Consider the following 24,283-nt stretch of genomic DNA (forward strand, 5'->3'; position numbering starts at 1 on the left):
CGAACATTTGTAGTTAAAAAGTATATAAGTATTGTTTTGTTTCTCAAAATAATAAATCGTTTGCATTCAGAAGACCTTTTATTTGTCGAATGGAGTTGTGTCGATTATTTTGATGCACCCTAAATATGCATTTTGGACCGTCAAAAAATGGAGTCCATTCACTTGCATTGTTTAGAGGAGGAGGCCTGAAATGAAATCCTAAAAGTCTTAAATTCTGTTCTGATGAAGAAAGAAACTCAGATACATCTTGGATGGCCTGAGGGTGAGTAAATTATCAGCAAATTTTCATTTTTGGGTGAACTATTCCTTTAAGAGATAGACTGTTCTAGATTGACTCCTGTACAACATATGCTCATGTCTCCTCTCTATGACTATCTTTGTCAGCTGTCAGTCATTCTCAGCTTGTGGGCCTGTTTGTCTTGGGTCTGTTCATGTGTAACTTTGGCAGTGTGGGGTAAATATGGATCTTACAAGGCTCAGTGCAAACCACACTCCGTCGTGTTCCTCTAAACCCCTAAACACATCACTCACATGCTCTCTGAAAGATTTCATTTAACTATTGAGCAGGGGAAGAACATCTACTAGTCAATGACCTTTATCATTCACTGTCAGTCTGTTTCTGTCCAGACCACAGTCAAAGCCATGGTCACAGTCAAACTATAGAGCTTGAATGAATTTTAAAGAGACACAAAGTCATTTGTAAGTAAAGAGATCTGCTGGTATGCCAAGGTCTTGCAACTTTGTGCTAATAGGCCTCTTTAAACAGCTCCCATGGATAGAAATGTACCAGCTCAAAGGAGTGTACAGCTCTGGCTCAGCCTCATTTGTTTCTTCAGCTTTAGGTTTGTTTAACTAATGAAGAGGAGGATTTACATATACCTGGCAAAAAATTATATTTCAAGGTGTTTATCCCTTGCTGAATTGTTGGTATTGGGTAACTTGTGAATTTCTCTACAAATAGATCCCATTCAGTGAGGAACTATCATCACAGTCCTGATGAATGTCTGGATACCAAGAATCACATGGTTGAAACTGAGACAGAACAGTGTTGTGTGCCATGGTAAGGGCACTTCTCTCTCTCTGTGTCTCTCTCTCTGTGTCTTTCTCTCTGTCTCTCTCTCTCTCTCTCTCTCTCTCTCTCTCTCTCTCTCTCTCTCTCTCTCTCTGTCCCTTTTTCTCTTAAACACACAGAAATGTTCAAAAAGCCAGAATAACAGTATAGCAAACAATAATGCAAACAATAAATTTGTGTGCATTTAAGGCACATAAAGCAAATGAGAATTTTGTTCTTGCAGGAAAAACAAATGTAGAATATGCAGGGGTCTTATAGGCATCATGCCCTTTCAAACACGCCTCAGATTTTTTTTAGACAGGTGGATGTAGTGCAACTTTCATAAAAATATTATGATTCATTTTTATTAAGTTGCACAATTAATGTAGATATAAAGTTTTTTTTTTATAAAATCCTGTCCCTGAATTCATCAATTCACACTTGGCCTGTCGAATCGAGTCGCACCTTTCGCAGATCATTTCCTGTAAACTGTAAATAACTGTCATAATCTTTCCACACTCATATAGCTTGAAACTTGTACGGTATGACTTTTTTCCCTGTTGAAAACTAAATGAATTAAAGGAATAGTTCAGGTTCAATACAAGTTAAGCTCAATCGACAGCATTTGTGGCACAATATTGATTACCACAAAAATTTACTCGTCTCTCCGTTTCTTTAAAAAAAAAAAGCAAACATTTACAGTGCATCCAGAAGTATTCACAGCGCTTCACTTTTTCCACATTTTGTTATGTTACAGCCTTATTCCAAAATGGATTAAATTCATTATTTTCCTCAAAATTCTACAAACAATACCCCATAATGACAACGTGAAAGAAGTTTGTTTGAAATCTTTGCAAATTTATTAAAAATAAAAAATGAAAAAAATCACATGTACATAAGTATTCACAGCCTTTCCCATGACATTCAAAATTGAGCTCAGGTGCATCCTGTTTCCACTGATCATCCTTGAGATGTTTCTACAACTTGATTGGAGTCCACCTGTGGTAAATTCAGTTGATTGGACATGAGTTGGAAAGGCACACACCTGTCTATATAAGGTCCCACAGTTAACAGTGCATGTCAGAGCACAAACCAAGCCATGAAGTCCAAGGAATTGTCTGTAGACCTCCGAGACAGGATTGTATTGAGGCACAGATCTGGGGAAGGGAAAATAAATATTTCTGCTGCATTGAAGGTCCCAATGAGCACAGTGGCCTCCATCATCCGTAAATGGAAGAAGTTTGGAACCACCAGGGCTCTTCCTAGAGCTGGCCGCCTGGCCAAACTGAGCGATCGGGGGAGAAGGGCCTTAGTCAGGGAGGTGACCAAGAACCCGATGGTCACTCTGACAGAGCTCCAGCATTTCTCTGTGGAGAGAGGAGAACCTTCCAGAAGAACAACCATCTCTGCAGCACTCCACCAATCAGGCCTGTATGGTAGAGTGGCCAGACGGAAGCCACTCCTCAGTAAAAGGCACATGACAGCCCGCCTGGAGTTTGCCAAAAGGCACCTGAAGAACTCTCAGACCATGAGAAACAAAGATTGAACTCTTTGGCCTGAATGGCAAGCGTCATGTCTGGAGGAAACCGGGTACGCTCATCACCTGGCCAATACCATCCCTACAGTGAAGCATGGTGGTGGCAGCATCATGCTGTGGGGATGTTTTTCAGCGGCAGGAACTGGGACACAAGTCAGGATCGAGGGAAAGATGAATGCAGCAATGTACAGAGACATCCTTGATGAAAACGTGCTCCGGAGCGCTCTGGACCTCAGACTGGGGCGAAGGTTCATCTTCCAACAGGACAACGACTCTAAGCACACAGCCAAGATAACAAAGGAGTGGCTACGGGACAACTCTGTGAATGTCCTTGAGTGGCCCAGACTTGAACCCGATTGAACATCTCTGGAGAGATCTGAAAATGTCTGTGCACCGACGCTCCCCATCCAACCTGACGGAGCTTGAGAGGTCCTGCAAAGAAGAATGGGAGAAACTGCCCAAAAATAGGTGTGCCAAGCTTGTAGCATCATACTCAAAAAGACTTGAGGCTGTAATTGGTGCCAAAGGTGCTTCAGCTAAGTATTGAGCAAAGGCTGTGAATACTTATGTACATGTGTGGGGGTTTTTTTATTTTTATTTTATTCTCATTTTATTTTTAATAAATTTGCAAAGATTTCAAGAACTTTTCACATTGTCATTATGGGGTATTGTTTGTAGAATTGAGGAAAATAATGAATTTAATCCATTTTGGAATAAGGCTGTAACAAAACAAAATGTGGAAAAAGTGAAGCGCTGTGAATACTTTCCGGATGCACTGTAGGTTACAGTGAGGCACTTACAATGAAAGTGAATGGGGCCAATTTTTGGAGGATTTAAAGGCAGAAATGTGAAGCTTATAATTTTCTAAAGCACTTACAATAATTCTTCTGTTAAAACTCCTGTATTATTTGAGCTGTAAAGTTGTTTAAATCGTTTAGGGTTTGCTGACATTACATCATCATGGTAACGAAGTTGTAAAATTGTATATAACTTTACACTGAAAAGGTTAGTTATTTTATTGCACTAAAATCATGTTAACATGCATATTGTTTACGTCTTGTGGCTATTCTTAAATAGTGAGTTTTTAAAGTTTACAGATTGGCCCCATTCACTTCCATTGTAAGTGCCTCAATGTAATTAAGATTTCTGCTTTTTTGAAAGAAAAGGAGGGGCGAGTCTAAATTAATTTTTCTGGTAATCAACAGTATGCCACAAATGCTGTCGAAATCCGGAGTATATTTAAATACATGGTGTTCTGTCTCTTAAGTTCAGTTGCAATTTTGCTTGGTATATTCAAAAAAAGGATATGTACCTTAGCTGGAATTTGAACCAGAGTCTCCTTTCACACTAAATGAAAGCAATAACACTAGATACAATCAACTACTAAGTTGGAAAATATTTTTATTTTTATTTGGTCATCTCAACTTAGTGAGCCAGGACTGCTGCTGGTGCCCCATCCAAAAGAAAGAAATCTTTCTAAGAGTCTAGAGTCTAAACTCAAACCCAGACCACATCAGACACAAGCACAAGACGTATTGCATGGCATATGAGAAACGGACACATAAACATTGCAAAAAAAGGAAACAGAAGAGGCCTCAGTCAGTGGTCGATCATATATCTCACATCCTGTCACTTTTTGACCAGCTGTGTCATCATGACTACCCCTGAAACTAAGAGAGCACCTGCCAAGGATGCCACTGTGATTTTGAAATATTCTGAGCTTGCGTTTAGTGCAAAGGTTTAGTGAGGCCTCACACTTTGTTTTTGCCCTGTTAACATTGGCATTGTAGTAAATAATGGAGAGTATTGCATTAAATGATTTATAATATTATTTGTTCTAAATATAAAGTCCATTTGTGAAAATCCTTCTACGTTGTTTTTGTTTGTTTGTTTGTTTGTTTGATTTTACAAATTGGTGGATATAAAGCAATTCAAAAGGCTGAGTCAACTTGAGAAATTGCTTCTATTTTGAATTTATTTTAAAATTTAATACAGTTTATTTCAATGTATCAGCATTACAATTTGAGTGAAAAGTTGAATTGAACATTTAACAATAATATAATAATGTCTTAATATTTTATATGTTTCCCTTTTGCTTTAATGTCAGCATGCACTCAAACTTGCATGATCTCCACAGGTTTGTGCAAAAGCTGATGAGCCATGTTATCCAGCATGATTTGAGGATGTTCTAAAGAGCATCTTGTGTGCTTCAATTAAAAAAGCAAAGAAATCTGAGCTTTTGTATAAAAGAATTAACATGGTCAATGTCACAAATTTGCTTATTTGATTAGCGACATAGAAATAGTGTGTATTCATTTTCATGTAATACCATTTACTTGTTCTAAATTTTTCTGTTTATTACCACACTAGATTCGATTTTGAATACCATATTACCGATGTGGACTCAGACGTTTGAACTCTACTGTATGCACTGCACTAATATCAGTTGCAAACTAATTAGTTATTATTCAGTATAATTTATATTGATTTAATACATTAACCTTGATACTGGTTACTTATGATTTATGCAGAACAGACTAAAACAGTTCAAAACAATGTACAGGTTAGCCTTTAAATAATTTGTCATTCTATTTCAGATGGAGGTCTGGTCAGGGTATCTCTTAAAACGTCCTACACATCCATATACAATGTACTGTATTTTAGCTAAACATAGCATACAGTTGCCATCTATTAAAATTCCACTGCCTAACTTGCAAGTCTTCAAAGAGCAAGAGGCTAATGAAACAGAGGGTTTTCATTGAAGAGAAGCTATTTCTTATTACAACGTCAAAGAGGGAACAGATGTGCTAAGAGAAAAGTGTGAAAGGAACGAAGGACTGGTGGACAAGGAATGCACCTGTCTCATTTATCAGAAATGAAGACAGGCCAGATACTAACATAATCAACAGTCTGCTTTCAAGAATTAAAGAGGCTAAAAAAATTACAATGTGATTTAAGAGTTTGAGCTGTGAGATGAAGGAATGTGTCTGTAATTACAGAGTGATAATCTTCGGCAAAATCTTTCAAGGCCTCCATCTTAGCTTAGTAGGCTGCATCATCACTGTTTCTCTTCCCTTGCGCCATTAAATATCACATTTACAAGCAATTGATACGATTAAATCACATCCACGAACCCTGACATAAGGCTTGCTGCCAAGTGTCAACACCACTTGCAATTCCCATAAATCACTTATTACACTTGCAACAATCCCAACTGCGGAACTCCATACCGCTGAGGTGTTTTGGAGATAAGATTAGTCTAAATCTTTGACTCCTTATGGCACCCTGCTGGTCCAAAATGTTGTAGCTAGGTGGTATAACCAAAGTTGCTCTGGTTACATAACATTTCCTACAACATGAAAGGTGTGCCAAAAAACGTCTGGGTTGCTTGTAAAGATGTCCTTCAGACGTGAGAGTAATGTGAGCGCAATGTCAGAATCCAGGCTGAGCTCTGCAGGTCAAAGAACTCATTCTTCTCTTTGTATAAAGGGTTGCACTTGTTTTGAATGTTTTGAACTAATTTAAATAAATGTACTTTCAAGGATCTATGAAATCAGCTAAAATCTTATATGGCCATTTTGTGTTTTCTTGACATTTTAAAGTTTCTGATTCAAAGTTTGGTGGGCTGCACTCTGCACAGACTGTTGTAACTTTGATTGAGTTTTATTTACTGATTGATTTTTATTACTTTAAAAATACATACAAATTCAAAGTGATCATACCCATACAGAAATCAGATTTATGGACATATTTGTATGATAATAGAGAAATGTATAGCCATTTTCCTTATTACATTGCAAAATTGAATTATGCAAGCTATATGCTTCCATAATGTATGAACCTATATAAAATTATAGTTTATAAATTTGAGCATATATACATACACAAATTCCACTTTTATTTAGGAAAATATGTTACATATGTAAAACAGTCATTTTTGTACTATTTTGAAATGTATGTTGCATATATGTACAAATATGATATTTTTATGTCAATGAAACCATATATGAATATACATAATATATATATTACCGGTCAAAAGTTTTGAAACCCTTGACTGAAATGTTTCTCATGATCTTAAAAATCTTTTGATCTGAAGGCGTATGCTTAAATGTTTGAAATTAGTTTTGTAGACAAAAATATAATTGTACCAACATATTTATTTCATTATAAAACTAAAATTTAATAAAAAAAGTTTTTGAAATTGATGACTTGGACCAAATAATAAAGAAAAGCAGCCAATAAGTGCCCAACATAGATGGGAATTCCTTCAATACTGTTTAAAAAGTATTTTGAGGGTGATACCTCAAGAAGTTGGTTGAGAAAATGTCAAGAGTACATGTCTGCAAATTCTAGGAAGATGCTAAAATATAACACAGTTTTGATTTATTTTGGATTTTGTTTAGTCACAACATAATTCCCATATTTCCATTTATGTTATTCCATAGTTTTGATGACTTTACCATTATTCTAAATGTGAAAAAAAAAAAAAATTATAATAAAGAATAAGTGTTTCAAAAATTTTGACTGGTAGTGTGTATATATATATATATGTGTGTGTGTGTGTGTGTGTGTGTGTGTGTGTGTGTGTGTGTGTGTTTTACATACATACATTGTTGTCATATATCAGATTTCTGTATGGTTCTAGATCAGTTTTCCATTGCACTGCATATTCAGATTCATAAATGTGTGTGTGTGTGTGTGTGTGTGTGTGTGTGTGTGTGTGTGTGTCATGGTACACATGAGTAACAGGACTTTAGGTGACAGGATTAACCTTGCGGTCAACACCTCAAGTACCTACACCCCTCCCCATAGGCAGGGTCCTTTCCTTCCCCTTTTTTTCAGAGTGAATAAGAGGGAACTGGGAGACTGAGAGAGTCTTGGAGTCAAAAGACACTCATTCACACCCGCAATGCCCGTTAGTACCCCAACCACCAACGGAATCATGCCTGAAGCCAAAAAAGCAGGTAAGATCTGCGCTCATCACCTTACGAATTCATTATTATCATGCCTGCTCACACAGCGTTTTTAAACACTTGACTGCATCTATGAAACAAACAACTGTAACTATTATCAAATGAAACAGTGGAAAGTTGCTTTATATTTTTAAATGATGCTGTATGTCTATACAACTGTTTATGTTGTTTTTATATTTATTTTAAGTTTAAAATCAATAACACAAATGGTGGAATGTATGTGATTTGGAATTGGGGATGTATTCCAAGTCTTACATTTTATTAATTATTTATTTTGTATTTATTTTATATTTATATTCTCTTTTTATTCTCTTTTTTTTTTCTTTTGGTATATTGCAAGAATAAAAACAGCAGCAATAGTGCATATACATTTTTCTATTAACATGCATAATGCTGCATGTTCAACTGAACCTCACTTACAAATTTTCTGTTTGCTTCTCCAATTTCTAAAATGTAATAATTAATCTCAGACCATGGTATGCACCTGGAGATGTAACCAGACATCCTTCTAAACATGCTAGTGTACACATCTAGAACAGTATTTACAGCGCTGGTGACAGTACCCAAACTAAAAGTGTCACCACAATGCTGACTTGATTAAAGGTTATTATGACAGTTGTGTGCTTGTCTTTACTCAGCTAAGATCAGAGGAAAACAGGGAAGACTGATGGTAGACTGCACGAGAATAGGGCACCTTGCACATTACTGTCATACTGTTACTCTCCCAGCTCTTGTGCACAGCTTAAGGTATCACAGGAAAATAATAATAGTCTTTACAAAGTGAATGAGTTTAGCAGCTGCTCTACTCAATCTTTTGAGGAAAGATGGCCACACAAGACCTCGTACACTCTCTTGGTCCTGCTTACATTTTAAGATAAGCATGTTGTCAATTATCCTCTTGGCTTTATGGAGACTCAAGTTGTCTTAACACCTATATTCAATTTAAAGTACATTGACACGATAGTGGAAAAGAGGCAAAATGCAAAAATGTGTACACATATGGGGAGCTTTACTATTCTTTTATTGAGCTAATACATAATATTATTATTTACAATTTGAAAAGCTTCTAAATAACACAAGTAAATATTGCATATTTATAGAAATCTAAAATTGAAAAACTATGCACTGATTAACTTTGGTAAAGTTTGAATTATTTCAAATAGTTAAATAGAAAGATACTATTAGACTGTGAGATTTACAGATATACAGTATGTATACTAAACTACATCATTCTGTATATATATATTTACATATTTAACCAATCCATTAGTATTCATCAGATGTAATTTATGTTCAATTTACGATGTGTTTCATGTGTTGCTTTCTTAGGTGATAATATAGTTGCATGGTGCCTCTTCTTTCACCCTTCTCCTTTAACACTTACCCCTCATCTGTCATCTCAACAACTCTCTCTCTCTCTCTCTCTCTCTCTCTCTCTCTCTTTCTCTCTCTTAATTTCAACTTCAATTTCAATTAGTGTGCTTTATTGGCATAACAAAAAACTGTGCATTTATATGCAGTGTTTGCAGCTTGCAAAGTAAAAACAACAATGCAAGTAGAGTAAATAAGCATTATTAACACGCTACTATTTTACTCAAAAATAGTAATCCACTTTTCACAAATTACTAATTACTTCCCTGTATGCGTTTGTAATCAGATTTCTTTGATTATTTTGTTATTGTCCCTTCAGCTGTCACAGAAACACAAACAGATGTACATATGACCAAAATTTGTTTTAAATGGTTTCAACATAAATAATATTAGTTTAGAATTACGTGTAATGCAACTATGTACTAAAATGTAATTACAGTAAATTCTTTGAAACTGTACTCTGTACTCTGATTACAAGTGTTTAAAAGGTAATGTTACACTACTTTTGACTACAAATGTAATTAGATTACAGTAACTAATACTTTGCAACACTGCAAATAAAATATAAATTGTGAAAAATAACAAATAAATATTTAACATATAAAATACAATTTTGTCGAGTCTTTTAGTATTTTCAAAATTGGGCTAAGTTTTTAAAATATGTTATATGACTAAAAATTAAATAACATACAGCGAGCGAGTCTTTTGCTAATAAAAGGCTTCTACTGGATTTTTATTAACTTATCAATTATGACATGTCATCTTCTTGATCACAGCAGTAATGAAGGGTAAAACATTCCAGAGTAACTCATCTCCACAGCTCTGGATGTTGTCTTTGTTTTATTTATACTTTCTGTGATTTAGCCAAGTTTGGTTTGGCTCTTCTTGGACATGGCAGTATCTGGCAAGATTAGATACCACATGAACATGTCATGAGCTTGTAATTCTCAGCAATTTAAGTCAGTAAGCAATCAGTGTTCAGAGAGATCTGATCTAACCAATACATGAGATCTTCTCCTGTACGACTGGGTAGAATGTCATTCTCAGGAATGTGATTGGTCACACCACTGAAATCTCCCTTTACAGACATGAATCCCTCTATTTGTGCATCTGTCTGTTCATGTTATTTTCCATCTGGCCTGTTTCAAGTAAGCAATCAACAGAGGGCCGACGCTCTGCATGGGGTTTTCAACACTTGTGGGGCAGCGAGATCATATCCATCCCCTTCCCTCTCAAATCATCACGCATAGTATCACTTTGATCCAACCACCAAAGATGAAGCATACCAGTGTGCCCGTCGCGGTAGGGTGCATGGCAAGTCACACTACAGATGTGTCCAACACAAACAGCTTGTTTTCTGCACTGTCATCACGCGCAAAAGACACCAAAGCCTAGGAAAGACACTGAGGTCATCAACATAGCTGCTGATGCTAAAAAAGAGGTCAAGAGCAATGCTGTTACACAACAGTAGAAGATGGTATAGCAGGATTAGCTGTTATCACAGTTGTTCCAGTTCATATGATGCCAATATACACAGATCAGTCACAACATTAAAACTACTTGCCTAATATTGTGTAGATGCTATTCTTCTCACCACAGTTGTACAAAGCGGTTATCTGAGTTACCATAGATTTTGTCAGTTCGAACCAGTCTGGCCATTCTCTGTTGACCTCTCTCATCAACAAGGCATTTCCATTCACTGAACTGCCGCTCACTAGATGCTTTTTGTTTTTGACACCATTCGGAGTAAATTTGTGTGAAAATCCCAGGAGATCAGCAGTTACAGATATACTTAAACCAGTCCGTCTGGTACCAGCAATCATGCCACAGTCCAAATCACTGAGATCAAATTTTTTCCCCATTCTGATGGCTGATGTGAACATTAACTGAAGCTCCTGACCCGTATCTGCGTGATTTTATGCACTGCACTACTGCCACACGATTGGCTGATTAGATAATCGCATGGATGATTGTTGGTGCCAGACGGGCTGGTTTGAGTATTTCTGTAACTGCTGATCTCCTGGGATTTTCACGCACAACAGTCTCTAAAATTTACTCCGAATGTTGCCAGAAACAAAAAGCATCCGGTGAGTGGCAGTTCTGTGGACAGAAATGCCTTGTTGATGAGAGAGGTCAACAGAGAATGGTCAAACTGGTTTGAACTGACAAAGTCTACGGTAACTCAGATAACCGCTCTGTAAAATTGTGGTGAGAAGAATATCATCCCAGAATGCTATTTGAGATGCGGGTTGGCGCTGTTTTGGTGGCACGAAGGGGACCTACACAATATTATGCAGGTGGTATTATTGTTCTGGCTGACCGGTGTATGATAGGGATCTGATCATGGTTGGATGGGGTTTATTTGGATGTTAACAGTAATCCTGACAACGTTTAATGTTTAACTTACCAATTATAATGAAGAAACACAATGAGATATGGATTTCCCATGATACTACCCTCATGGTATATATTCATTTAAAGGGATAGTTCACCCAAAAATGTAAATTCTCTCATCATTTACTCACCCTCATGCCATCACAAATGTGTATGACATAATTTAATCTGCTAATCACAAGCACTGATTTTTAGAAGAATATTTCAGCTCTGTAGGTCCTCACAATATAAGTGAATGGGTGCCAACATTTTGAAGCTCCAAAATCCACATAAAGGTAAATTAAAAGTTCTCCAGACAACTCTGGTGTTTTAATCGATATCTTCTGAAGTGATATGATAGGAGTGGATGAGAAACAGATCAATATTTAATTCCTCTTTCTTTTCCTTTCTCCATCTTCTGTTTTTAGTAATTCACATTCTTCATGCATATTTCCCCCTATTGGGCAGGCAGTAGACTTTTTGATAAAAAAAATGACTTAAATATTTACCTGTTTCTCACCCACGCCTATTATATCGCTTCTGAAGATATGGTTTTAACCACTGGAATCTTATGGATTACTTTTATGCTCCCTTTATGTTGATTTTGGAGCTTCAACATTTTGGCATCTATTCACTTGTATTGTATGGACCTACAGAGCTTAAATATTCTTCTAAAAATCTTAATTTGTGTTCTGCAGAAGAAAGAAAGTAATACACATCTGGGATGCCAGGAGGGTGAGTAAATCATGAGAGAATTGTCATTTGTGGGTTAACTATTCCTTGAATATTACCTAGACTTGTCTGCAGAGGCACTACTATTAAAAAATTTCACATGTTAGATAACATTAAAAACAAAGGGATTCACTACATTTTAACTATCTGAGGCATTTTCTGCCCCGAACACTACTGATTTTTGACCTTGGCTTTGGCCCATCCTCTATGACAGGGCTTTCCTGAGCTGTACATCTCTATCTCTATGAGATCATCGGTCTTGTACAACAACGTGTTTATCTAGGCAAAGATGTGTGTGGCCAGGCTTTATGGATAATCCCTCTCTGGACTTTGGGGATTTGAAAACAAGGCTTTCACCCAGACCCCCTTCCAAGTACCTCTTGTTTACAGCATTCTCCACAAAAGTCACCGTTCACAAAACAACAGGGTCAAGTCTCACGCCAGGGACAAACTAAACTTGTAGGGCTTTCAGCATGTACAGAAACCTACACAGTGGCCGCTGGAAAAGAGTATCAATATCTAAGAATTTCGGATCTCTCTTTTTGTTTTATTTTGAAGCCCTGCTTGATGATCATGCGTGTACTATGTTGGCTGTCATGCTCTGCTCCCTCCCTCTCATTCTTCCTGACTCCTTCCATACCAGCCCCTATAAGGAGAGGCTTAGAAGTGTAGATGAAAAAGGATTCGACTGATGGAGTGACCTGTCAGCAGCAGTTGCTAATCTCTAGCCCTGATCTCTTTACCACCTCCGTATCCCCCCTTCCTGTAAAATCGACTCCTTTATCTCTCTTTCTAAAAGTGTAAAGCAATTGATGGATTTATCCTTCCAGATGGATTATATACAGTAAAAGGTTTCATTGCATGTGCCTAATAATAAGAATGATTAATGATCCCAGTCTGTTCTACAACAATGACCTGAATTCTCACTGCCAAGCCAAGCCAAAGATGTTTCTTTATACTTACAAGGACACAGTGCTAAAACATTTTCTTAATGATCAGTATTTTTATCTTGTTTTCCAGTAAAAATATCTAAATATCCTTAAAACATGACACATTTCCTTGTATGATATAAAGCATTGTTTTCATAGAATACACTGTATCTTGAATTAAGTTTCTTTTCCTTCTTATTTTATGCATAAACCTCATTCAATTTTGTTAGATTTATGCTGAAAACAAGATTTTTTGTATTTATTTATTTTTTTGCCAGTAACAATTTTGGGTAAGAAAATTAACTTAATTCAAGACGCATTGTCTGAAAACAGGTCTTACATAATTTTGCTTCTCAAATCATTTTGTATACTTTTAAGGATGTTGCAATATTTTTACTTGAAAAAAAAAAAGTACTGATTAAGAATTATAATTATTTTATTTTTTATTTTTATTTTTATTTTTATTTTTTTTTTTTTTTTTGGTAGTGCATAAATAAATAATCATCCATGAAGAATTGATGTTTGTGCCTTTGGTCGAGTTGTTTGTCATTGTTAAAGATAATGTTGAATATGATAATGTTTACAAAGGAACAATCTGTTCTCTGTGATTGTCAGCAGCATTACAAAAAGTGCAGGGGGTCTTGAACAGGTGTGTAAGAACTCCCTGTCCTGTATGCAGCAACACAGTTGACCCGATTATTTAGGGGTGTGCTCTGTTATGAATACCCATTATAGTGATGCCAGTCACCTCTAACCCCTCCCACTGTAAAACTAGTGCAACAAATCAAGTGGTAGTCTGAGAAACAAACAGTTTTTACCATTATCTCAGGCTTGCTTAAATGTGACTGAGGACACACTGACACTGATATCACTGAAAATCTGAAAAAAATTCTTCATTGAGTTACTATCATATTTTTCTACTACAAGAATCCTAGTAAACAGTCATTTTGCAGAAGCTTTGACGTGTTACAAGAACAGTCCAACTGGGGCTGTCCAATCATGCCTTGCTTAGGGGCACACTGGTTATGTACTGTAGTTCCTGACTTGCAGGACTCTAACTAGCAACCTTTTCCTCTAGCAGCCCTTTGAGGTTTTGCCACTACACCACACCCTCTTTGACTTTTTAAATCCAATTTGTAATAGACTGTATTTCAGGACATTACATGCAAGTCTAGTGTGCAGTTTTTGTTATTATTCCAATGTTTGCCATTTTCTCCACAACCCAGTGCAACCGATTGCTGCATATGATACTCATTCTGACAGAAATTATACCAACGCACTTGACACTGAGTATTAAGATAACGTAAGAGAGTGAAATAAGAGAGGGAGAGATGGCCACATAAACAAAAAGGGTGCAAAAAAATTACGTAACTCTGCATGAATCACGGGAATGAATTAAACCTGCAAGCACGGTGCTGTACATAAACATGCCAACACCACTAACACTTTTTGAAATGAAGCACGGCAGAAACTAAATGTATTCTTAGAAACGGCTGTCAGAGCCTATGATGTGTGTCTGTGGTGAATGTAAGTTTAGGCTCAGCATGTTTCTTAGATGTAACCTAAACCCTGACAGGCATGAGTAAACTATATGATTCAGTGCTAACAACAGTGGGGGTACATGAATGACATACCATAAAGTGATATATTTCACACGAAATGTAAGAACAGAGAATGAGATGGCAGTGTAAAGAAATGTAGGAAGAGAGGAGAAAGATTTAAAATGCTGGTTTATCATCAGTATACTTCCCAGATGGCCTGTTTTTTCATTTCATTGAAATGAAAGAGCAGAAATTTCTGCGCCACTAGTGTCATCATATGTAATTGCAAAAATAATCACTATTTTCAAAGAGATTCAAGAAAACTCCCACTGTCTTTCATTGGTTGTACAAACAGTCAGTCCTTTCCCAAACCCAAGCCATTGGTCGAGCAAATGTTGCTGTGTCAGGCTGGATGAGTTGCTCAAACATAGAAATGTTTTAACAGTACTACAGAGCCACAGTCAGTATGTTAACATGCACTTTAAAAGTTCAGTTTCAGTCGGACAGTTATTTGTTTTCTTAAATGTCATCTAAAGACTTTTGTCCGTCTGAAATATGTACCAGTCGGAGTACTAGATCATGATGATGTGATTGTAGCTCCACTTCGTCCAGCATGTATTCGTCCACAACTGGCCTAGCTGTTGCTATGCGCAGTGTTTAATATTTCCTCTGCTGATGTCCTTCCTTTTTATATATACAGGTGCATCTCAATAAATTAGAATGTCGTGGAAAAGTTCATTTATTTCAGTAATTCAACTCAAATTGTGAAACTCGTGTATTAAATAAATTCAATGCACACAGACTGAAGTAGTTTAAGTCTTTGGTTCTTTTAATTGTGATGATTTTGGCTCACATTTAACAAAAACCCACCAATTCACTATCTCAAAAAATTAGAATACATCATAAGACCAATAAAAAAAACATTTTTAGTGAATTGTTGGCCTTCTGGAAAGTATGTTCATTTACTGTATATGTACTCAATACTTGGTAGGGGCTCCTTTTGGTTTAATTACTGCCTCAGTTCGGCGTGGCATGGAGGTGATCAGTTTGTGGCACTGCTGAGGTGGTATGGAAGCCCAGGTTTCTTTGACAGTGGCCTTCAGCTCATCTGCATTTTGTGGTCTCTTGTTTCTCATTTTCCTCTTGACAATACCCCATAGATTCTCTATGGGGTTCAGGTCTGGTGAGTTTGCTGGCCAGTCAAGCACACCAACACCATGGTCATTTAACCAACTTTTGGTGCTTTTGGCAGTGTGGGCAGGTGCCAAATCCTGCTGGAAAATGAAATCAGCATCTTTAAAAAGCTGGTCAGCAGAAGGAAGCCTGAAGTGCTCCAAAATTTCTTGGTAAACGGGTGCAGTGACTTTGGTTTTCAAAAAACACAATGGACCAACACCAGCAGATGACACTGCACCCCAAATCATCACAGACTGTGGAAACTTAACACTGGACTTCAAGCAACTTGGGCTATGAGCTTCTTCACCCTTCCTCCAGACTCTAGGACCTTGGTTTCCAAATGAAATACAAAACTTGCTCTCATCTGAAAAGAGGACTTTGGAACACTGGGCAACAGTCCAGTTCTTCTTCTCCTTAGCCCAGGTAAGACGCCTCTGACGTTGTCTGTGGTTCAGGAGTGGCTTAACAAGAGGAATACGACAACTGTAGCCAAATTCCTTGACATGTCTGTGTGTGGTGGCTCTTGATGCCTTGACCCCAGCCTCAGTCCATTCCTTGTGAAGTTCACCCAAATTCTTGAATCGATTTTGCTTGACAATCATAAGGCTGCGGTTCTCTCAGTTGGTTGTGCATCTTTTTCTTCCACACTTTTTCCTTCCACTCAACTTTCTGTTAACATGCTTGGATACAGCACTCTGTGAACAGCCAGCTTCTTTGGCAATGAATGTTTGTGGCTTACCCTCCTTGTGAAGGGTGTCAATGATTGTCTTCTGGACAACTGTCAGATCAGCAGTCTTCCCCATGATTGTGTAGCCTAGTGAATCAAACTGAGAGACCATTTTGAAGGCTCAGGAAACCTTTGTATGTGTTTTAAGTTGATTAGTTGATTGGCATGTCACCATATTCTAATTTTTTGAGATAGTGAATTGGTGGGTTTTTGTTAAATGTGAGCCAAAATCATCACAATTAAAAGAACCAAAGACTTAAACTACTTCAGTCTGTGTGCATTGAATTTATTTAATACACGAGTTTCACAATTTGAGTTGAATTACTGAAATAAATGAACTTTTCCATGACATTCTAATTTATTGAGATGCACCTGTATGATTACCCATTGTGTCATGTATACTTGGACAGGCTGATGAAGACTGTAGCTCAATTATAACTGTGCATGTAAATGTGTGGGCAGTTTTAGGTGAAATCAACTTTCAAATGGCTTACTTATTGCTGTCTCTACATATTAAGATGGGATAAAAAAAAGAATTTTAACATAAAAAGAACCTGGATGTTTCTTACATTTTAACCAATTTTCTTCTCAATTTTCACCCCTACAGGAAGAAAAGGAACAAAAGCTAATGGAAAAAATGCAGGTAACTTAGGACAATCACAGCACGTTTAAATACAAGACAAAACAATCCTGCTGAGTATTCACAGATAATAAAAAAAAGTTTCCTTGTACTGTATGTGCTGTAAGTGATTTTAACTGTTTTGCTTCCAAAAAACTTTGCAGCTGAATTAGACTGCCCCTATCCCTTCAAACACACATTCTCTCCAAAAACCCACCCTCCAAAGACATAACAACAAACCTGATGTTAGAAAACCCGAATGCAAAAAAACAAAAAAAAAAACAAGCGTTTTTAATCAGCAAAGGTCTAAAACGGTGCTTCCAGATCCTTCATCACAGTTTAGCCTAGGAGTGTGATTTCTCGAAGACACCTATTTCTTTGATATCTATTATGTTTAATAATAACATCTGTGATGTTCGGGTCAAAAATGACCCCTACAGATTTTCAGTAGATTTACAGTACACTCTATAAATTATGAACATGAAAACTGGCATAGGCTTACCTACAAGTTTTCACACTGAACACAGGCTTAAATAGTATCATTTTAACAGGAAGGAGCGCCACCTATATGCCAGTTGTGGTACTACTTGAGTACAGTAGATATACAGGAAATCCTTAGCTTTACTGTAAGGATTTGCATAACTTTAAATAAGCTGATACTAATATTACTAACAAATGTACTTAGTCTGAATGAAAAACATAAACATGTTTTATATTCTGCAAACTTACAACCATTTATTATTGCACAACAAATGCATTGTCAGCGTGGTCAAAGAGAGAGAGAGGGAGAGAGAGAGAGAGAGACTCTTCATTCAAGAGTGTATGTGTGATAATTAGCATGACTCCTTGAAGGTGAATGCAACACTGCTGGTGTCTTTACACCTCTCTCTCTTAACTGTGTTAATGGGAGGGTGTCATAACACAATGTGAAATCACATGAACGCTGAGCCTCCATTAGACAGGTGCTGTGATTTACAGTAAACATGATTTTGTAATCATCAATCATACTATATAGAACATATATATATATCTTTCTTCTTTCCTCCATCACAGAAAAGGCACCACCATATGAGCCCAACATCCCTGAGCCCAATACGAGAGCTGAGCTGATGAAATGTATGTCTGGTATCACCACACATCTTGATTGCAGGGACATACTGCTACAAGCAGCATTTTTTATTTATTTTAAAGAAAAATAGCATAAACACTTTCCAAGCAAAATGTCATTCACAAGTTTGCGTGTTAATATAATCTTGAGATAATGGTAAATGGTTAAACTGCTTTGACTTGCTTTCTGCAACAGAGGGTCTTTAGCATTCCAAGTTCTGCCATGGACTACTTACAGACATGTACTACTTGTTAATAGATTATTGGAAGTGAATGTATACTAAGAAAATGTCAAATTGAATTGGAGATGGGGAGGACTAGGGATGCCGGAAGAATTGTCGATGGAGAGAGGTATGCAAGCCTATATATACTCTAGTGGTGAATGCAAGATCATATGAACGTGCTCCTCCCGAAATTTAGTTTAGAACTCCATAAACAATATATTTACTGTTCAAAATTAAGATAAAGTATTTGGATATTTTCTGGTCCTCAAACTTGTCCATAGGTAATGTGATGAACTATGGTTACTCTGCCAGGGCATCTGTGTGAACTTGAGGGGAATTGACTTAAAGGTGCACTCAGTAATATTTTGTTTATGTTGTCTTGGACTATCTAGGGACGTGGATGTAGCATCATTCAAACACAACAGTTTACAGTTACTGATGCCATTGAAAAAATTCGCTATTCACAGTCAAAAATTATTATTTAAATTCATAAGTGAAAGTGTGCAATAACAAGGTGGTTACTGAGATAAAGCGAGTAATATTCGATGGGTCATGATATGACCCTAAAGTTTGTTCTGAGAAAAGCTCTAGTATCATTTGTTTGCAAATGCCCCTTGGTTTGATGTTTAATACAATTACATTTATGCACTTTTTTAAGTGTCCAAATAGGCTGCTTTGGGGGCCAATGTATTATATTATTGTTTTATAGGCTCTTACCATCTGAGATGCTGTTTTGAGTTGTCTTTCTCCATTTCTCTCAGACTGGATGAATCTCTCCCTGGATGACAGAACTGCTCAGAAACTGTTGTGGCTTTCAGAAGGAGGGGCCAAGGTGTCCCGTATGACAGAGGAAGTGTGCCCAGTTCTGGACAGACCTGAGAGATTTGAACATTCACCGCAGGTACAGAATTGTGTGTGTGTGTGTGTGTCTATGCCTATCCCTCCCTCATTTGCACAATTCTATGGGTCTGTTCCAAAACTTTAGTCTCTTGACTTTCTGTCTCCTGCTTACATAGGGAGCTGCCTTCTATGGCAGCATCCTACCTGAAATGGAACCTTATAGGAGACCGATTTCGAACAGTCTACATCAGGGCTCTTCAATTACTTTATTGTGGGTGCCAGATTATCCAACTTGATGGGGGCTAAACATTTTTCCTTGTTTATTTTTCGTAGATAAATACTTATAAATATATTTCAAGCACTTTCATTGTAAGTATGTTAACATGAAAACAAAACTAAACACCATTTATACTGTGCTTTTACATTAAAATGGTCAGGGGTGTTTAACATTTTTTAAGATCTGGCTAAAGAACAAACATGACTGCACACCCTCAACTAACAACTAGGGAGAGTTCTCCCAAAAATGACAATTTTGTCATCATTTGCTCACCCTCATGCCATCCCAGATTTGTATGACTTTCGTTCTTCTGCAGAACACAAACACAGATTCTTAATAATAACTTTCTTTTTATAGCACCTTTTAGCAATTTAGCACAAAGTGCTTCACAAAACATAAAATTAAAACATACACACTAAAACACAACACATTTACATAGTAATAAAAGCAAGTCTAAACAAAACTTAAAAACAGACACATATTCAGCAGATCTAATATCCCAGGGCAGGCTGTTCCATAATCATGGGGTCTTCCCTACAAAACCTCTATCACCTTTAGTTTTGTATCTGGATCTTGGAACAGCCAACAGTTCAGGACAACATCTAGAAGATTTTTAGAAGAATATATCAGCTCTGTTGGTCCATACAATGCAAGTGAATGGTGACCAGAACTTTGAAGGTCCAAAAAAGTAATCTATATGACTCCAGTGGTTAAATTCATATCTTCTGAAGTGATATGATAGGTGTGGGTGAGAAACAGATCAATATTTTAGTACTTTGTTTTTTTTTTTTTTTTACTGTGAATCTACACTTTCATTTCCACATTCTGGTGTGGAAGTGTCTTTTACTTTCACACTCAGCCCCCTACTGGTTGCTTCAGAAGATATGGATTTAACCACTGGCGTCATATGGATTACTTTTATGCTGACTTTGTGTCCTTTTTGGACCTTCTGAGTTCTGGTCACCATTCACTTGCATTGTATGGACCTACAGTGCTGAAATATTCTTCTAAAAATCTTTGTTTGTGTTCAGCAGAAGAAGAAGTCATACCCACCTGAGATAGCATGATGGTGAGTAAATGATGATAGATTTTAAATTTTTGGGTGAACTATCCCTTTAACATATTAGGGGTATTGTTTGCAAAGTATTAAAACTATGAGAAACATTTAGCTTCGCTAAAACCCATATCTTTGACAATATCAACCCACATAAGATAATCATAGTCATTAAATAATCATTGGTAAACAGAAAACAATACTGATTTGATGATGTTCGGGATTGAGAACACTGACATACAGTATAGATCATATGGACATACTGTATACATCTGTATAGATCAAACATAGTCAGAATATATGCATGTATGCAGGTTCAGTGACGTTTCACGTTATCACTTAAAATGAGGATTAGAGAACCTGAAACAGATGAGGCAGGGAGAATTAAAGTAAACTTTTTAGCACACTTTCTTTAATGGTTTGCTTACCATCATCGCTTTCTCATTTGTTGTATTATAGTTGTACATATGAGCTGACACCACTTTTGGTCTCAAGATGTGTTTTTCTAAATTTCAAACTACGTTTTACTTCACCCAAAAATGAAAATGCCATCACCCTCACCCTCACGACGCCATCCCAGATGGACCTACAGAGCTGAAATATTCTTCTAAAAATCATAATTTGTGTTCAGCAGAAGAAAGAAAGTCATACACATCTGGGATGGCATGAGGGAATGTAAATGATGAGAGAATTTTAATTTTGGGGTGAATTATCCCTTGAAAAATGCTGTTTATGATGCAAGGCAACAAAATGAGACTCCAAAAGCCTGACGCATGTGTACATTGACAATACATCTATCTCAGACAGATTGACGAATTCAATTGCAAAATGGATTGCTGTGAACAGTAGGCCAATGATAGGCTTAAATAAACAATATATTGCCTCCTAAAGCCAATTTTTGTATTGCCTTATCAATGCTTTACTTGTCTGCGACAATAATGTAATGCATTTTAAATATCTGAATTATATTTATATTTAAATATATCTATTATAATGATTTAATCATTGTATATGAAAATATTTTTAAGGAGCTTTCTCAGCAAATATTTATATATGCGGTTAATTGTGATGAATTCAATTAATTGATCGGCATATCATGAAAATAATTAATTCAATTAAAATTCTTACGTCTATTGGTTTAACTGCACTCTGCACCACAGCCAAGCAAACTGCATAAATACATTTGATTTAATAATATGCAATCAAATATGCTGACCTAAACTGTGTTAGTTCAAGTTTTGGAAAGCAATGTGGCTGAACTATGGCCAGAAAAACTTAAACGTGTGCTCCGGTCCGGAACTGTGTGCTAACTGACGACAGCTGAATGCTGTTCCACACACAACTGAGTGTTGTTAAACTCAGTTTTGCGCAGAGAGTGTTATCTAAATCAAATGAAGGGCCAGATTGAAATGATTGGCGCGGCACCGATTGAATAGCCCTGGTCTGCATACGCGGCAACTCCACGCGCTCCTCAAGCGCACAGTGCTCGGGAGACTCGACTCACAACTGATTTCAACACAGGAATGATGCTATATTTAATGAGCATATAATATACATTGCACACAGGCATTTTGCTTGAAATATTCAGCTTCCTATTATTATTTATTTTATTTTTTTTATCAATACTTTTCGGTATTAAAAGGATATTAATAAAAAATTCTCTCATTCCGTCCGCCATCTTGGATTTATTTTTCCACTTAGCTCATCACAGTGCATTCTGGGATCACCTACCCAGGGAATAATTTGGTAATTATTTAATTATTATTTACGATTGGCCAAAAAGAGATATCTTAGGAGGCTACATAATTAAGAACTTTTGGAACAGCCTTCGCGATGGGAGCATGCCTACGATGCCTTAAAATGTTGCCTGGAGGCTGCACATTAGGTTTTGTAACAGACCCATAATAATGATTTCCTGATATCATTAACATTTACAGTAGATCAGTTCATGTAGCTCTTGAAATCTTTCTTCACTTCTGCCTTTCATATACTTCTACACCCCTAGGTGTCAGTTTAAGTCAAAGTCAACTTCCATATTGGGCAGCGAAACAATTAATTACTGCATGCACCTTTTAAGCAAATGCTCTCTTCATAGTTTTCATGTGTAAGACTGCTGTGGTCAACAGATATAGGTGGGATATAATTGTGAGAGTTAACTTTCTTTCACAATATTCTCCTAAAGGTGCTGTGTAAGGAGGGTCTTTTGGGCAATCGTGGGTACTGGGAAGTGGACTGCGAGGGCTGGGTGGTGATCGGGGCAGCGTGTGAAAGCGCAGGACGGAAAGCAAAGGACGGCCCATGTGGCCTAGGTGAGAATGACCTGTCTTGGGGTGTGGGCTGGGCTGGCTCTTGCTACCATGTCTGGCACGACGGGGTGAACATTGAAGTCCAGGCTCCCCTCTGCCCCACTATTGGGATCTACGCAGACCAGCCAGCTGGCATCATCAAGTTTTTCCTAGTGGAGGAGGGAGAGAATGACTCCAAAGAAGTCAGACTGATTCATCGGTTTGCAACCACTTTTAATGAGAAGCTCTTTCCTGGTTTCTGGGTGGGCAGGAAATCCTATTGTTGGATCCAAAAAAAGGATCAGTAGGAGGGTGAATACATGGGGTAAGGAAAAGGGTTAGGGTGACTTGAGGAAAAGATTCAGAGAGCTGTGCTGGAAACTTATGAGAAACTTGTCATTGGTAGGAGACAAGAGAAGTGCCAAATCTCATCATATCCATGGGAATAATTAAAGTAACAGAAACCTTTTGATTGTTTGGAGAAATCACGCTCTCTTCAACATAAAGTATCCTGTGTTTCAATTAACTACATTAGCACAGATATACTAAATTAACCCTAAATGGACCCTAAATAGACCTTTAAATTCCAAATTAATGCTCTAAAATATCAGTTTAGCTCATTGCCAGCCTTTTCTGAATTCACAGCTGTTACAAATAACTGAGCTGGCCAAAAAGGGTGTATACTCAAAATATATTAGGCTAGTATTTTTAACCAGTGTTTTTATTTGTGTAGCATTAATCTTATTGATTTTGAATAGTCATTTTATTTCTAGGGTCTGAATAATTTTGTATTCCTTGTGAAATCAAATGCAGATAACGTTGTGAATACCTATGTCTGTGATCAAATAAACTAGTTGACAAAAATGTCCATTTGTGTTATTTGTTGGTTACTGCTGACTGTTATTAAAACCAGATACAGGTCTTGATGCAGGCCACCATCTATAGTAGCCCCAAAAAGTATTTGGACACTTAAAAATCTATGAGTGTTATTGCATTAGATACAAAAATAGAGGTCGACCGATAGTGGACTTCGCAGATATCAATAACCTAAGGTGGTGGAAGCGGCTGATAACCAATTAATCGGCTGATCATTTTTAAAATAGATTTATAAGATCTTTTTTAACTATGACTGGCACAGACGTAAAGGCTACAAGAGTCCATAACAAATAAAATCCAAGATGCAGTTTACTGTTCAACAAAAATCCTAATAATAACCAGAAAAAAAATGAAGACTTAGTGCCTAACGTGAGACTTTTAAATACAAACATGCCCGAAACACACAAAGGACTCTTATTTTGAAATGACGGAGAAAATAACTCTGTTAAAGATGTTTTATGATTAAGGAGTTACCAAATTAGGCTTTTTTATAGCCTATAGGCTAAATGTTACCATGTTGGAGACACATGCTGACGGGACACGCTTCCATATGGTCGCATTTGTCTTTGATTATCTAATCAAAATAAC

General features: G+C 36.9%; 1 protein-coding gene across 1 annotated transcript; it reads left to right on the top strand.

Annotated features, from left to right (window-relative positions):
* Nucleotides 1–266: 266 nt before the first annotated feature.
* zgc:195001 (uncharacterized protein LOC567531 homolog) lies at nt 267–23,672 on the top strand. The gene is made up of 6 exons (XM_051713571.1): nt 267–1,060; nt 7,434–7,555; nt 17,021–17,056; nt 18,086–18,148; nt 19,125–19,264; nt 22,717–23,672. Exons 2-6 carry the CDS (start codon nt 7,501–7,503, stop codon nt 23,125–23,127), a joined length of 705 nt encoding a protein of 234 aa, XP_051569531.1. The 5' UTR covers nt 267–1,060; nt 7,434–7,500; the 3' UTR covers nt 23,128–23,672.
* The last annotated feature ends 611 nt before the right edge of the window (nt 23,673–24,283 follow it).

This window comes from Myxocyprinus asiaticus, chromosome 13 (assembly GCF_019703515.2).
Source record: "Myxocyprinus asiaticus isolate MX2 ecotype Aquarium Trade chromosome 13, UBuf_Myxa_2, whole genome shotgun sequence".
Lineage (NCBI taxonomy): Eukaryota > Metazoa > Chordata > Actinopteri > Cypriniformes > Catostomidae > Myxocyprinus > Myxocyprinus asiaticus.

Excerpts from the sequence above, each read along its gene's own strand:
- zgc:195001 (XM_051713571.1), top strand. The coding sequence starts at position 7,501 with ATGCCCGTTAGTACCCCAACCACCAACGGAATCATGCCTGAAGCCAAA. Across the intron at positions 17,057-18,085 it reads AGCTAATGGAAAAAATGCAG|AAAAGGCACCACCATATGAG; the intron begins GTAACTTAGGAC and ends CCTCCATCACAG. Across the intron at positions 19,265-22,716 it reads GATTTGAACATTCACCGCAG|GTGCTGTGTAAGGAGGGTCT; the intron begins GTACAGAATTGT and ends ATTCTCCTAAAG.